This window comes from Coregonus clupeaformis, chromosome 31 (genome assembly GCF_020615455.1).
Source record: "Coregonus clupeaformis isolate EN_2021a chromosome 31, ASM2061545v1, whole genome shotgun sequence".
In the NCBI taxonomy this organism is placed as follows: Eukaryota; Metazoa; Chordata; class Actinopteri; order Salmoniformes; family Salmonidae; genus Coregonus; species Coregonus clupeaformis.
This window is the reverse complement of record NC_059222.1, coordinates 23,967,674-23,983,851: the sequence shown is the minus strand read 5'-3', so window position 1 is coordinate 23,983,851 and position 16,178 is coordinate 23,967,674. Positions and strand designations below refer to the sequence as shown.

Below are 16,178 nucleotides of genomic sequence, written 5' to 3'. Positions count from 1 at the left end.
CAAAAACAAGCTGAACTAAGAATAACTAACTGAAAAACACAGTCAGTCAGTTCTGCAATTGCCAGCATTGTCAGCCCCCTTTCTTCTCAATGTAGGTGACATTTGACATACAGTGCTTTCGGAAAGTATTCAGACCCCTTGACTTTTTCCACATTTTGTTACGTTACAGCCTTATTCTAAAATGGATTAAATTGTTTTTTTCCCCCTCCATCAATCTACACACAATAACCCATAATGACAAAGCAAAAACAGGTTTAGAAATTGTTGCAAATGTATAAAAAATAAAAACTGAAATATGACATTTACATAAGTATCGAGACCCCGGTAAGTATACCAGAGCGCCAAGTCTAGGTCCAAAAGGCTCCTTAACAGCTTCTACCCCCAAGCCATAAGACTGCTGAACAATTAATCAAATGGCCACCCATACTATTTGCATTGACACCCCACTCCCCCCTTCACTGCTGCTACTCACTGTTTATTATCTATGCATAGTCACTTTACCCCTACCTACATGTACAAATTACCTCGACTAACCTGTACCCCCACACATTGACTCGGTACCGGAACCCCCTGTATATAGCATTGTTATATTATTTAGTAAATACAGGTGGACTCCAATCAAGTTGTAGAAACATCCCAAATATGATCACTGGAAACAGGATGCACTGGAGCTCAATTTCAAGTCTCATAGCAAGGGGTCTGAATACTTATATAAATAATGTATTTCAGTTGTTTTATTTTTAATAAATTTACAAAATTTTATTTAATCAATTTTAAAATAAGGCTGTAACGTAACAAAATGTGGAAAAAGTGAAGGGGTCTGAAAACTTTCTGAATGCACTGTATTTAAAGTAAGCAAACACAGACTAAAAGGGCTGTGACATTCATTGACATTAAAGATAATCTGATTAGACGACTATTTCCACATTCTGCTGGCTCACTTCTACCACCACAATTTAGAGATCACAAGACTGTTTTATCTTACATCTGCATTTTCGGTTTGAACTGAACTAGCCTATCAGTGGGTGCCCTAGACATTAATCAGACGGTCTGTTGAGGTCTTTGTTGATAGTAAGAGATGTTGCCACAGAGCAAAAATTACACCGGTTCACTTCCTGGAAGAACTAGAAAAATGGAATGTGCAGTAGTACTCGTGCTAATCAGAACATTACCGTGTGTGTGTCAAAAGCTATGGCTTGATCATTGGAGACCATCCCTTGCTATGTCTATCTAGATAGCTACAGTAGTGCACAAAAACATTACTTTTTTTATCATTCCTAAAACTCAATGCTCAATGTTTACGTCTGCAAATCAGCTTATTGAGAACCCTCAGTATTATCGTCTTAAATAGATGTCAATAAAAAGCAAAATTTACAATATACATACAAAACGGTATGTATATTTTACAAGAAATAGAGAGAAAAACAAGGAACATCGCGTAACTAGCTAGTTAGCTACCTACCGTGTTATTGAGTTGGGCTACTGTCGTTCGCAAGCTAGCTAGCTGTGTAAAAAAAAAAAACCTATACAATATTTTTTTCCGCCGCTTTGTTGTTCTTGTTTGATTCCTACATGGACAGCAACATTGTATCATATGATGTCATTTCTTTCCCATATAGATTACTGAATCGTAGACAGAAAGAAAAGTCGACTCGAATGTGTCTGCAATCTTCAGCTAACTCAGATTCAGGTTCAGCTCAGTGAGAGGACAAATGCATCATGGGATATGTCTGGATCTACTGTACTTGTAGATCTTGCAGGCTTGTTGTAGCAAAGTGATCTGTGCTTGCAGGCAACAAGATGTGACTGACCACCTATTGGACCAATAGCGCCCTACAAAATGCTTCTCATTCCTGTTCAGTTAGGTTTTGTTGGATAAATAGTCTATTTGCAGAAGTCTTCCAGAACCACACATATTCTTTGGTATTTTCACTTGGCAATATAGGACAACATTCCGCTCGAGCATACCCTTACCCCCAGTGGTGTAACGTACCTTAAGTAAAACACTTCGAAGTACTAGTAGTAGTTTTTTGGGGTATCTGAACATTCCTAAAGAAAATATACATTTTCCCTTACACCCAAAAGTACTTGTTACATTTTGAATGCACAGGCAGGAGAGCAATATGGTCCAATTCACACACCTATCAATGAATGCGTTGTCATCCCTACTACCTCGGATCTGGAGGTCTCACTAAATATAAATACTGTGTTTGTAAATGATGTCTGAGTGTTGGAGTGTGCCCCCTGGCTGTCCGTAAATAAAAAAATAAAAAAAATAAAAATCATGCCATCTGGTTTGCTTAATATAAGGAATTTGATATATAGTATTTACTTTTACTTTTTTTTTTACTTTGACTCAAGTATGACACTGACTCAATTCCACTCCCTGTACTCCATATAATTTGGCAATGACAAGGAGTGGAATGATAGCTAAAGAGACTGGTATTTTCTAAGGTATCTTTCCTTTTACCCAAGTATGACTATTTAGTAATTTTTCCACCACTGCTTACCCCTTCATATTTTTGATAGGCTATGTACTCTACCGTTCAAAAGTTTGGGGTCACTTATAAATGTCCTTGTTTTTGAAAGAAAAGCATTTTTTTTGTCCATTAAATAAAATAAAATAATATCAAATTGATCAGAAATACAGTGTAGACATTGTTAATGTTGTAAATGGCTATTGTAGCTGGAAACGGCTGATTTTTTATGGAATATCTACATAGTCGTACAGAGACCCATTATCAGCAACCATCAGTCCTGTGTTCCAATGGCACGTTGTGTTTGCTAATCCAAGTTTATCATTTTAAAAGGCTAATTGATCATTAGAAAACCCTTTTGCAATTATGTTAGCACAGCTGAAAACTGTTGTGCTGATTAAAGAAGCAATAAAACTGGCCATCTTGAGACTAGTTGAGTATCTGGAGCATCAGCAATTGTGGGTTTGATAACAGGCTCAAAATGGCCAGAAACAAAGAACTTTCTTCTGAAACTCGTCAGTCTATTCTTGTTCTGAGAAATGAAAGCTATTCCATGCGAGAAATTGCCAAGAAACTGAAGATCTCGTACAACACTGTGTACTACTCCCTTCACAGAACTGCGCAAAGAAAAAGCCATATCTCAGACTGCCCATCTCAATGATAGTTTCTTCACATTCTTTGGAGGTTTGCCCAATGCGTTGGCATTGTTTATGCTATCAGCAGCATCCAGGCCTACTGCTTTTTTGGTTTTAGGTACAGTGTTGTCCTACTTATTTTCCTGTGTGTTTTCCTATTTTTTTATGTTTTAATAAAGGATGTGTGTGCCCTGTTCAGCAATAGAAAAAGAGAAAAGTAAGAACGCATGAGAGATAAATTAGGAGTGAATTCAAGCGATTACTTTAACATACTATTGTTCTTTATCTGTTCATAATTTGTACTCTAGGAAATGTGGCACAGCACTAGGATATTTTCTCTCTCGCTTTACCAAGGTTGCTGCTGAATATGAATGATTGAGCCTAGTGCCATGGTATACTGTTTGGTTGAATTACACAAACAGTATCTTTTAAGATGATAAAGGCAGTTTCGCAGTGATACTAACTACTTTCTTACCACAAACAATGGTCCAGAGACCAATATCAATTAGATGCAAAGCTAGGCCTTTATGGTGTAGCAGCTAATGTATGTATTTACCTTTTGATGAGCAGTGACCTTGTGAAGAACAAATAGGCTTGTTACCATATAGACTGTATTGTTACATAGTGTAACTGAACTTTTCACAATAAAATGTGAGGTCAAATGTCCAATCAGTGGATGATTTTTAAATCGACAACACATAGTTCTCCCATAGTACAGATAGTATGTAAGCTAGTAGAACTAGAGTCATACAAATTAGAAAGAAAGACACAAGTATCCATCTCATCACCACTGATTGTTCTGCTTTGGTTTTAAAATCAGACAACACATAGTTCTCCCATAGTACAGATAGCTTTACAACTCGTATGTAAGCTAGTAGAACTGTAAAAGAGTCATACAAATTAGAAAGAAAGACACATAATTGTACTGTATTTTTCAAAGGTTTTGGGCTTCGACCAGTGATTTTGGGTTTATATACATCATCGCTTGTGCCATGTACCTTGCCACCCAGTGGAGACAGTCCCACATTACACAGAAACACAAGAGGGGTTCCAAACGGAAGTGTGTTGTAAAGAAAATGTGTCGCGAGACATAGCTAGCTAATATTGTGTGTACATACAAACGTTTTAAGTAAAAAACGAATCTAAACGAGTTCCATCAACTGCAGTTATTATACATTTGGGGAACTACGTTCCTCAAGGCAAAAATGCCCCGTAGAAGACAGGTAAGAAAAATATAGGTCGGAAGCTAGCTAGATAAGCTAACCAAGTCAAATACCGGTAACTAGCTAGAACAGTTAGCTATGCTAGCATAACGTTGCTGAAATGTGCATTTCTATTGTGTGGATTGTAAAGTATTTGACGTTGTTAGTTAGCTTGTATATAAACAAAATACATAACCGTTTAGCTAGCTAGCCAAGATGGCCTCTTTTGACGCTTATAAGCTAGCTATGTCGACAGCTGAGGCTAATATTGTGTTGTACTAACGTTGCCAGCTACCTAGGCTGTGTTTACGTTCATATTTATAGTGAGTAACTACTAGTTAACTGTATATCAAAATTATTAGAAATTGATACATTAACGTTAGATTATTTAACTAACGTTAGCGAACGTTTAGTAAATTGTTTATTAGCTACTGATGAAGTAGCAACAATTCTACTTCTAGCTAGTTAATGCCAGAAAAATACCGACCCTACCGTTACGCTTGTTTACGCTGAACTGCACTGAGGTCGGAACGCAATCTTGGTTACATTAAAAGCCAATTTATACTTGATCCGAAAATGTGGTGGAGGTTCTGTATGGAGTGTGTGACTCAATTGTGCAGCCTCCATAGGCATGCAGAGGCCAAATTGAGCTACATACCACATTTCTGTGTGCCTCCCAAAAAAAATTACAATGTGGAGGGCTCCTCATTGACATGATTGGTTGACAGTAGGTGGGGGCTGGAGGTCCTGTATAAACACAAACTCACTTCCTTGACAACTTCCCTCACAACAGCTCTGCGCTGCTCCGCGAAGCACAAGAAGTATGAATGCCCTGACTTCTGCAGAGGCCGTATCACTTTAAATGCTGCATGGCCAATGCAGACGTTGGATTGACCAGGCAGCGCCTTTTCGACACCATGGAGTTGGAGCGAGATATGGGTTGGAAAATGTACCTCAATGCAGGGTTGGGATATGCCACTGTACCCCACATTTAACTTTTCCACACTGCTCCATCGAGAAGATTGAAATACTTATAGTTTTTGCCCTCATGCTTGCTACTGGTAGTAGGGTGTTAGTAGCCCTTGATTATGACTCTCAGTTCCATTACATTACACATAAAAGTAATTGGCGGAAGGCGTCTTCTGTTGGGGGGAGTTTTGTTAAGTGGCGCAACACTCGGTCTGAACATTAGCACGCGTGGCTAGTTTTGGAGCAATAAGGACCTTATCTTTCATATTGACAAGAAATAGTTTTCAAAAAACTAAATATTAAATTGATACACACCTTTTTATAGGGTTAGGATTCCCACACAGCTATATTTCCATGTTACAGCGCTTGTTTATGGAAAACAGAAGGAAGACAGAGTGGACTACCTGTGCTAATTAGCTATCTGCGTTTTCGAACACCTGTATGTAAACGGAAGACAGACGCCACAAATGTGTTGAAAAATACTGTCGGCTGCAACTGTGTTAAAACAGTAAGTGTGTATTTTTCATTTGTGAAATTATTTAGATGTGATATGAAAGTAGAGGGATTTATGTTTCTAGGACCGTACCGCAATTCACGTTTAGATGGAGTATTTGCCTGTTTTGACTTTGAGCCAATTCGCCCTTTAAACAGAACATGTAAGGTCCTTGGACTAAGGATTAACGTTAGGCTCCTCTAGTCCAATATTTGGCTAAGGTGAAGTGACAAATAATGGACGCTATACGAGAATTCTAAAAAAAAAACGCAGTAAACAAATCTGTTTTCACTAAGGGTGCGTTCGTAAATTCACTTTGGAGTGCCTGAGAGCGCTCAGTGTGCTCTGGGCGTTCGTAAATTCAGAGCGTTGTCAGATTGTCCGTTCGTAAATTCAGAGCGTTTCGCTCTTGGAGCGTTCAGAGTGCACACTGGCCGAAGAGTAGGGTTGTTCTGACCTCACAACGGCAGATAAGCACCCAAGCTAACTGGCTAAAGTTAGCTAGCTTGCTAGCTACTTCCAGACTTAAATGAGAGAACAGCTCACTCTGACCATTTTTCTCACCCTAGCAGAGCTGGTTAGGCTGTTTTCATGTTATCCAGAGCGTTGATAACTGTGCTGCTGGCAACAATTTAATTACGCTTTTTTGTGGATGTTTACTGACACTAGCCATATTCAACAGGTGTTGAGCGTTCGTAAATTCATCCGTAATTCTGCGCTCTGGCACACTCAGACGAGAGTGCTCTAAAATCGGAGTAGATCGCCAGAGTGAATTTACGAACGCACCCAAAATGTCTAATGTGGTCGTCAAAATACAAAATAAATCATTTGAAAACAATGTGGCAGTTGTTACCCATATCAAAAAATCCCAATACTGTACTTTATGACATTTACACGACATGAGCCTAAATGTAAAGCAAGTGCTGTGCTAAGAACGTTCAAATCTGTGGGACAGCCTTTTTTGTGAAACCTGCGAAATCGGTGTGTTCATATTTGCTCTTTGCGATGGGTATTCCTCAACCTATCAGAGTAAGATCGATGTGATATTGTATCGCCAAGAAGTATGGGAAAGTCCTGAGGGTGTTTCACAGTCATCGGACGTCTTTTGACTGAAGTATAAGGTAAAACGTTTTTCTTTCGCTTCTGTCTTTGAGATGTTTTCAGAGACACCAAAAACACATAGCAGGTTGCAAAGTAGAGCTTCATAGCTATGTTTGATGTGTGTGTTGTCATGGTTTGGTCCAAATTCACTAGTGCTGAGCGATTAACCGAAATTTCACTTATTTTTCGTTTTTTAAAACAACTAATTGACGTCGGTTCAATTATTTGAATTCCATTGAGTTCGTTTTTTTTCTGTGAGTTCGATGTGCAGTTTCTCTAGAGATAAACCAGATCAAGCTCGAACTGTGCGATGAAGTAGGGAGTTGTAGTTTCCAGCAGGTCAATATTCTACATAGTTTAGCTCAGAAAACATGGTAATTAACTACAATGACCATAATCCATTGCGCTCCCCCCTACTTGCCCGGTGTCTGTGAAGCAGACAAGGAGACCGAGACCCCCCTTGGCGTTTTTCCTATTTTGTTGCATTACAACCTGTAATTTAAATGGATTTTTATTTGGATTTCATGTAATGGACATACACAAAATAATCCAAATTGGTGAAGTGAAATGAAAAAAAGTACTTATTTAAAAGAATTCTAAAAAATAAATAATGGAAAAGTGGTGCGTGCATTTGTATTCATCCCCTTTGCTATGAAGCCCCTAAATAAGATCTGGTGCAACCAATTACCGTCAGAAGTCACATAATTAGTTAGGTTGCACACAGGTGGACTTTATTTAAGTGTCACATGATCTGTCACATGATCTCAGTATATACAGTGGGGAGAACAAGTATTTGATACACTGACAATTTTGCAGGTTCTACTACTTACAAAGCATGTAGGGTTCTGTAATTTTTATCATAGGTACACTTCAACTGTGAGAGACGGAATCTAAAACAAAAATCCAGAAAATCACATTGTATGATTTTAAAGTAATTAATTTGCATTTTATTGCATGACATAAGTATTTGATACATCAGAAAAACAGAACTTAATATTTGGTGCAGAAACCTTTGTTTGCAATTACAGAGATCATACGTTTCCTGTAGGTCTTGACCAGGTTTGAACACACTGCAACAGGGATTTTGGCCCACTCCTCCATACAGACCTTCTCCAGATCCTTCAGGTTTCGGGGCTGTCGCTGGGCAATACGGACTTTCAGCTCCCTCCGAAGATTTTCTATTGGGTTCAGGTCTGGAGACTGGCTAGGCCACTCCAGGACCTTGAGATGCTTCTTACGGAGCCACTCCATAGTTGCCCTGGCTGTGTGTTTCGGGTCGTTGTCATGCTGGAAGACCCAGCCACGACCCATCTTCAATGCTCTTACTGAGGGAAGGAGGTTGTTGGCCAAGATCTCGTGATACATGGCCCCATCCATCCTCCCCTCAATACGGTGCAGTCGTCCTGTCCCCTTTGCAGAAAAGCATCCCCAAAGAATGATGTTTCCACCTCCATGCTTCACGGTTGGGATGGTGTTCTTGGGGTTGTACTCATCCTTCTACTTCCTCCAAACACGGCGAGTGGAGTTTAGACCAAAAAGCTCTATTTTTGTTTCATCAGACCACATTACCTTCTCCCATTCCTCCTCTGGATCATCCAGATGGTCATTGGCAAACTTCAGACGGGCCTGGACATGCGCTGGCTTGAGCAGGGGGACCTTGCGTGCACTGCAGGATTTTAATCCATGACAGCGTAGTGTGTTACTAATGGTTTTCTTTGAGACTGTGGTCCCAGCTCTCTTCAGGTCATTGACCAGGTCCTGCCGTGTAGTTCTGGGCTGATCCCTCACCTTCCTCATGATCATTGATGCCCCACGAGGTGATATCTTGCATGGAGCCCCAGACCGAGGGTGAATTACCGATCTTGAACTTCTTCCATTTTCTAATAATTGCACCAACAGTTGTTGCCTTCTCACCAAGCTGCTTGCCTTTTGTCCTGTAGCCCATCCCAGTCTTGTGCAGGTCTATAATTTTATCCCTGATGTCCTTACACAGCTCTCTGGTCTTGGCCATTGTGGAGAGTTTGGAGTCTGTTTGATTGAGTGTGTGGACAGGTGTCTTTTATACAGGTAATGAGTTCAAACAGGTGCAGTTAATAAAGGTAATGAGTGGAGAACAGGAGGGCTTCTTAAAGAACAACTAACAGGTCTGTGAGAGCCGGAATTCTTACTGGTTGGTAGGTGATCAAATACTTATGTCATGCAATAAAATGCAAATTAATTACTTAAAAATCATACAATGTGATTTTCAGGATTTTTGTTTTAGATTCCGTCTCTCACAGTTGAAGTGTAACTATGATAACAATTACAGACCTCTACATGCTTTGTAAGTAGGAAAACCTGCAAAATCGGCAGTGTATCAAATACTTGTTCCCCCAACTGTATACACCTATTCTGAAAGGCCCCAGAGTCTGCAACACCACCAAGCAAGCGGCACCATGAAGACCAAGGAGCTCTCTAAACAGGTCAGGGACAAAGTTGTGGAGAAGTACAGATCAGGGTTGGGTTATAAAAAAAGATCAGAAACTTTGAACATCACACGGAGCACCATTAAATCCATTATAAAAAAATGGAAAGAATATGGCACCACAGCAAACCTGCCAAGAGAGGGCCGCCCACCAAAACTCACGGACCAGGCAAGGAGGGCATTGATCAGAGAGGCAACAAAGAGACCAAAGATAACCCTAAAGGAGCTGCAAAGCTCCACAGCGGAGATTGGCACATTTGTCCATAGGACCACTTTGAGCCGTACACTCCACAGAGCTGGGCTTTACGGAAGAGTGGACAGAAAAAAGCCATTGCTTAAAGAAAAAAATAAGCAAACACGTTTGGTGTTCGCCAAAAGGCATGTGGGAGACTCCCCAAACATATGGAAGAAGGTACTCTGGTCAGATGAGACTAAAATTGAGCTTTTTGGCCATCAAGGAAAACGCTATGTCTGGCGCAAATCCAACACCTCTCATCACCCCGAGAACACCATGTTTTTCAAAGGCAGGGACTGGGAAACTGGTCAGAATTGAAGGAATGAATACAGGAACATTCTTGAGGGAAACCTGTTTCAGTCTTCCAGAGATTTGAGACTGGGACGGAGGTTCACCTTCCAGCAGGACAATGACCCTAAGCATACTGCTAAAGCAACGCTCGAGTGGTTTAAGGGGAATGGCCTAGTCAAAGCCCAGACCTCAATCCAATTGAGAATCTGTGGTATGACTTAAAGATTGCTGTACACAAGCGGAACCCATCCAACTTGAAGGAGCTGGAGCAGTTTTGCCTTGAAGAATGGGCAACAATCCCAGTGGCTAGATGTGCCAAGCTTATAGAGACATACCCAAAGAGACTTGCAGCTGTAATTTCTGCAAAAGGTGGCTCTACAAAGTATTGACTTTGGGGGGGTGAATAGTTATGCACGCTCAAGTTTTCTTTTTTTTTGTCTTATTTGTTGTATGTTTCACCCCCAAAAATATTTTGCATCTTCAAAGTGTTGTGTAAATCAAATGATACAAACCCCCAAAAAATCTATTTTAATTCCAGGTTGTAAGGCAACAAAATAGGAAAAATGCCAAATGGGGGGTGAATGCTTTCGCAAGCCACTGTAAGTGATTAATAGTTGGTATTCAACAGTCATAAAAGTATGCCTAATTTACTAAAATAGGGATTTTGTCAGACAGCGTAGGCAGCAGCTTTATAGAGATGACTTGGAATGAAATAATAGTCATCAAATGAAACAAATGTAATATACACAACTTAAATATTTTATTAAAGTAATGTGAATAAATGATGGTTAATAAGTGATAAGCAGTAATGGGCAGTCACTACCATCATGGGATTTTTATTAATTGTTTCAACCCAAATAATACATGAAATCGAAAACCGACCTCAAAAAGCACTAATCGCTCAGCACAAGAATTCAGTTTCGCCACCCTCATTTCCATGACGAGTGCTAATTTGCTAGCTGTGTGGGAGTGCCTGATGCCGTTTGCTGAGGCACCGAGCCGGGTGCGGCATCAGCACCGAGCCGGGTGCCAGCGGCAAATTTTGTGATTGATTATTTTCTTATTCTTTCAAGTAAACTACCAGAATTGAGTTGCTACAGCCCTACATTCGATAAAAACAAAGCTAAATACCAGTGAATAAAACATTTGTCCCATCTATCTTTCTGGGCAGCTCACTCTGTCTCTTCTCTGCCTAGGCTAATTATTTCCTCTAGTTTATCCTCCCATCACCAGAGTAACTAACTCAAAAACACCAAAAAATGTAATTACAATGTAACCCAACACAGTTCTAGGCTTACCAGAAGTAAGCTAAGTTATAGACTAGTAGCCTTCTGTGTTACAGTTCAGACTTAGTGAGAAGTGTGCGTCTGTGTTAGGCTGTGTTGGTGGGGATGCTGCTGTGTGAGTGTGTGGGCTTACTGATAAGTGTGTGTCTGTGTAAGGCTGTGTCTGTGTTGGTGGGGTGTGCTGTGTGTGGGGATAGTGTGTGTAAGTGTCTAATTTGCATAAAGTAGTATAAAAAGTAGTATTTTAATTTCATAAAATGTTACAAATTGTTACAAACTCAGTTTTGCATAAATAATGACAATTTGTTAATTATATGACCAGCCTACCTTAAATCCGACGCGAAGGATATACTGCTTCTCTGAGACCAGGCCCAAATCCTCGTCATTCGTGTGAAGAAAATACGGAAATACAGGGAGCGGAAATCGGGGTGCCTTGTCAGAATTCGTCGGCGAGTGGGTAACCCGCCTCTACCATCCGTTCTATTGGCCAACGTGCAATCACTGGAAAATAAACGGGATGATCTCCGCTCGAGACTATCTACCAACGGGACATTCAAAACTGTAATAACTTATGTTTCACGGAGTCGTGGCTGAACGATGACATGGATAATATTCAACTGGCTGGGTTTTCCGTGTATCGGCTGGACAGAACAGCTACGTCTGGTAAGATGAGGGTTGGGGGGTGTCTATTTGTCAATAACAGCTGGTGCGCGATGTCTAATATTAAGGAGGTCTCGAGGTATTGCTCGTCTGAGGTAGAGTACCTCATGATAAACTGTAGACCACACTATTTACCAAGAGTTTTCATCTATATTTTTCGTAGCTGTCTATTTACCACCACAAACCGATGCTGGCACTAAGATTGCACTCAATGAACTGTATAAGGCCATAAGAAAACAGGAAAACGCTCATCCAGAGGCAGCACTCCTAGTTGCCGGGGACTTTAATGCAGGGAAACTTAAATCCATTCTACCTCATTTCTAACAGCATGTCACATGTGCAACCAGAGGAAAATAAACTCTAGACCACCTTTACTCCACGCACAGAGACGCATACAAAGCTCTCCCTCGCCCTCTATTTGGCAAATCTGACCATAATTCTATCCTCCTGATTCCTACTTACGAGCAAAAACTTAAGAAGGAAGTACCAGTGACTCGCTCAATACGGAAGTGGTCAGATGACGCGGATGCTACGCTACAGGACTGTTTTGCTAGCACAGACTGGAATATGTTCCAAGATTCATCCAATGGCATTGAGGAGTATACCACCTCAGTCACCGGCTTCATCAATAAGTGCATTGACGATGTCGTCCCCACAGTGACCATACGTACATACTCCAACCAGAAGCCATGGATTGCAGGCAACATCCTCACCGAGCTTTGAGGCAAGTAACATGCACAGCTGTTCCGGACGACTGTGTGATCACGCTCTCCATAGCCGATGTGAGCAAGACCTTTAAACAGGTCAACATTCACAAGACCGCGGGGCCAGACAAATTACCGGGAGGTGTACTTAGAGCATGCGTGGACCAACTGGCAATTGTCTTCACTGACATTTTCAACCTCTCCCTGACCGAGTCTGTAATACCTACATGTTTCTAGCAGACCACCACAGTCCCTGTGCCCAAGAAAGCGAAGGTAACCTGCCTAAATGACTACCGCCCGTAGCACTCACGTCGGTAGCCATGAAGTGCTTTGAAAGGCTGGTCATGGCTCACATCAACACCTTCATCCCGGAAACCCTAGACCCACTCCAATTCGCATACCGCCCCAACAGATCCACAGATGACGCAATCTCAATCGCACTCCACACTGCCCTTTCCCACCTGGACAAAAGGAACACCTGTGTGAGAATGCTGTTCATTGACTACAGCTCAGCGTTCAACACCATAGTGCCCACAAAGCTCATCACTAAGCTAAGGACCCTGGGACTAAACACCTCCCTCTGCAACTGCATCCTGGACTTCCTGACGGGCCGCCCCCAGGTGGTAAGGGTAGGCAACAACACATCTGCCACGCTGATCCTCAACACAGGTGCCCTTCAGGGGTGCGTGCTTAGTCCCCTCCTGTACTCCCTGTTCACCCACAACTGCGTGGCCAAGCACGACTTCAACACCATCATTAAGTTTGCTGACAACACAACAGTGGTAGGCCTGATTACCGACAACGATGAGACAGCCTATAGGGAGGAGGTCAGAGACCTGGCAGCCTAGTTATTGTTATTTTATTGTAACTTTTTATTTTTTACTTTAGTTTATTTAGTAAATATTTTCTTAACTCTATTTATTGAACTGCATTGTTGGCTAAGGGCATGTAAGTAAGCATTTCACTGTAAGGGCTACACCTGTTGTATTTGGCGCATGTGACAAATAACATTTGATTTGATTATTGGTCTTAAATGACTGTAATTATATATTCCGTACTGCCTAATTTGCAGAATATAGCATTTTTATTTAATAATTTGTAAACAATATGACCACCCTGTCTTGAGATATTGGACAAAATGTGTAGAACTTAAGAATCCAGACAGGTCATTTGGTGCCATTTGGGCCATTGACTAGGGATTAACATTAATCTGTCCGCGATCTTTTTGACCTTTTCCGATCACTTGATAATTAGTTATCTCAGCAATGGTAAGTCCTATCCTCATGAAATAAAGTATTCTGTGTTTTTCTAATAAGCTTCTCTATAACATGAAATACAAAATATAACACCAGAACCCCAGTTTCATTTTGTCCCTTAACACCCTACCAGTAGCCACAGAAAACATTACGGAATGGCACGTCGTGTTGAGCAACAAAGGAACTGATTGGTTGACACTGCCATTCCAAAATGGCTGTGGTGGCTACTGCTAGCTAGCATGAGGACAGAAAGGATAGTTTTCCAGGAAAACTAGCAGTATTTCAATCTTCTCGATGTATCAGTGTGGATAAAGGTACAATTTGGAGTGCAGTGGCATATCCCATCCCTGCATTGAGGTACGTTTTTCGACCTACGTCTCGCACCGGCTCCATGTCTTAATGTAACCATGATTGCGACCTCGGTGCAGCTCAGTGTAAACAAGCTTAACGGCAGGGTCAGTATCTTCTGGCAAGCTAACTTATAGCTAACGTTAGAGCCATCATGGCGCACAATTGGCACGGCGTCGTCCGGGTTTGGCCAGTGTAGGCCGTCATTGTAAATAAGAATTTGTTCTTAACTGACTTGCCTAGTTAAATAAAGGTAAAATAAATAAATAAATAAAATAGCTAGCTATCTTCTGTTCTAGCTACCTAGCATTACCCTTACTAATCCTGCTTTATTTCATTCTCTCACAGAGTGTGCATATGGGGAGCGGCTCTGATGGGACTGAAGATTCAGACTCTTCTGCTGAGCGGGAACAGACGAACAGCTCAGAGAGTGATGGAAACATACCCAAGAGAACACGCCTCACAAGAGCATCTCTGCGCCTCAGCCAAAGCTCACAAGGTAAAGCCATGGGATGGATGCTTTAGGTGTGAATCAAAACCTACATTTCAACTGAAATATTTAGGCTAGCTAACAATGAGACAGTCACCTGTCTAGGAGACCTTGTGAGGGCTAAGAATTGCTAAAAGATTCCATTATTGTATCCTACATTGTAGGGTGTCCACCCACCAGGGTTTCTGTTAGGAAAATGTGGCGCCGGACATTAGACCGGCACATTTTTTATTTACCGGACATTTAAGATGTACCGGACCCATATGCATTGGGTGGGTAACCTGATTAGGGCATCCACCCACGGTGCTCAGAATGACAGAAATCACATTTAGAATATGGTAATTCATATTAATAGAACATGTAAGTCGAGGATGCAACAATGTGCGGTCCTTCTTACTGAATTTTGATGTGCACTTTCAACATGTTAGAATAACTGTCCACATGTACTTTTCCTCAGCCAACAAGACAAGTAACAAACAGCTAAATCACTAGCCAATGTCAATCTACCATAGTGTACACTTTTAGGCTACCTATTCTATTGGTCAGCTTGTTGAGAAAGAAATAGCCTATTCCAAACAGACTCTGGGACAGTTGTGGGACGATTGAGGCCAAATTCATACAACCAGCAGGCCTAGGCTACATAAAAACACCTGTTTAAAACCAATGAGTCTGATGCAACAGATCAGAACCTTTATCTTAAAATGTTGATAAACTATTATTTCTTCACATTATAAATGCAGCAATGCCTACAAGGCAGTAGGCTATGTGTGAATGTTCATTCCATAATGCAATTAGCGGGAAAACAGCGTTGTCAAAAGGGCACTGCACATGCGAGTTGTTTCATGTAACAGAGAAGAAAATATCCGTTAGAAATTTAGAAAGAGTGGAGATCTAATAGGCTACTTTGAAGCAAGGTATGACATGCCTCATAATATGTATTAAAACATTAAGGTTTCAACCAATGAAGTATATGTTTTCAAAATACATACTGCCTCCAGCTCATTGCAAAGTGGTGTGTGACACGCTGATGAAGCCTGCCTTCCGTTGCAGTTTGATGCCACGTTCAAAACAACTGGGAACTCGGGAATCTCAGACTTCTGACTTCATTGCGTTCAAGACAACTTGGGAAAAGACTAGCTCCAACTGGGGGGAAAATAGTTTTGAACGGTCATCCAACACAGAATTCCAACTCGGGAACTCTGGCCTCTTTCTAGACGTCATAATTTGACCCCGTATTTTTCAGAGTTCCCAGTTGTCTTGAAAGCACCAAAAGATACTGCTGCAGCAGCTCTTGCGCTGTCTGACAGATTTACCAATCAAAGGCTCTATATCTGTATGCAGTACGCATCTAATAAATAAGATAGGCTACATATCGAATATACTGTACACACGCGCCAATTTAATTCCACTAAATTATGCAAATTAACCTAGACCGATAAGCATGACCAGTCAAATTACATCGACTGGTATTTCCATCAATGACTAGGCTAAAAAGTATTATTTCGAAATATAGATTTTTTTCTTCTTCTACCGGACAATTGGCCGGCACCAATTTTATTTATCAGAT

The 16,178-nt window shown here is 41.0% G+C and overlaps 2 protein-coding genes across 3 annotated transcripts in view; one reads left to right on the top strand and one right to left on the bottom strand.

The window, feature by feature from the left end:
• Positions 1–1,701, bottom strand: part of LOC121547243 (pleckstrin homology domain-containing family M member 1-like) — a 33,638-nt gene extending 31,937 nt beyond the window's left edge. Inside the window, exon 1 of the mRNA XM_041858410.2 lies at positions 1,463–1,701. The gene's annotated coding sequence lies outside the window, so the exon portion shown is untranslated. The remainder of the gene's footprint in view (positions 1–1,462) is intronic.
• Positions 1,702–4,155: 2,454 nt separating this feature from the next.
• LOC121547241 (histone acetyltransferase KAT7) overlaps positions 4,156–16,178 on the top strand; it is a 30,990-nt gene continuing 18,967 nt past the window's right edge. For both annotated transcript variants that reach the window (XM_041858409.2, XM_041858408.2), the window contains exons 1-2: positions 4,156–4,335; positions 14,470–14,620. In XM_041858409.2, coding sequence (XP_041714343.1) covers positions 4,318–4,335; positions 14,470–14,620 — 169 coding nt within the window. In that variant the 5' untranslated portion in view covers positions 4,156–4,317. The remainder of the gene's footprint in view (positions 4,336–14,469; positions 14,621–16,178) is intronic.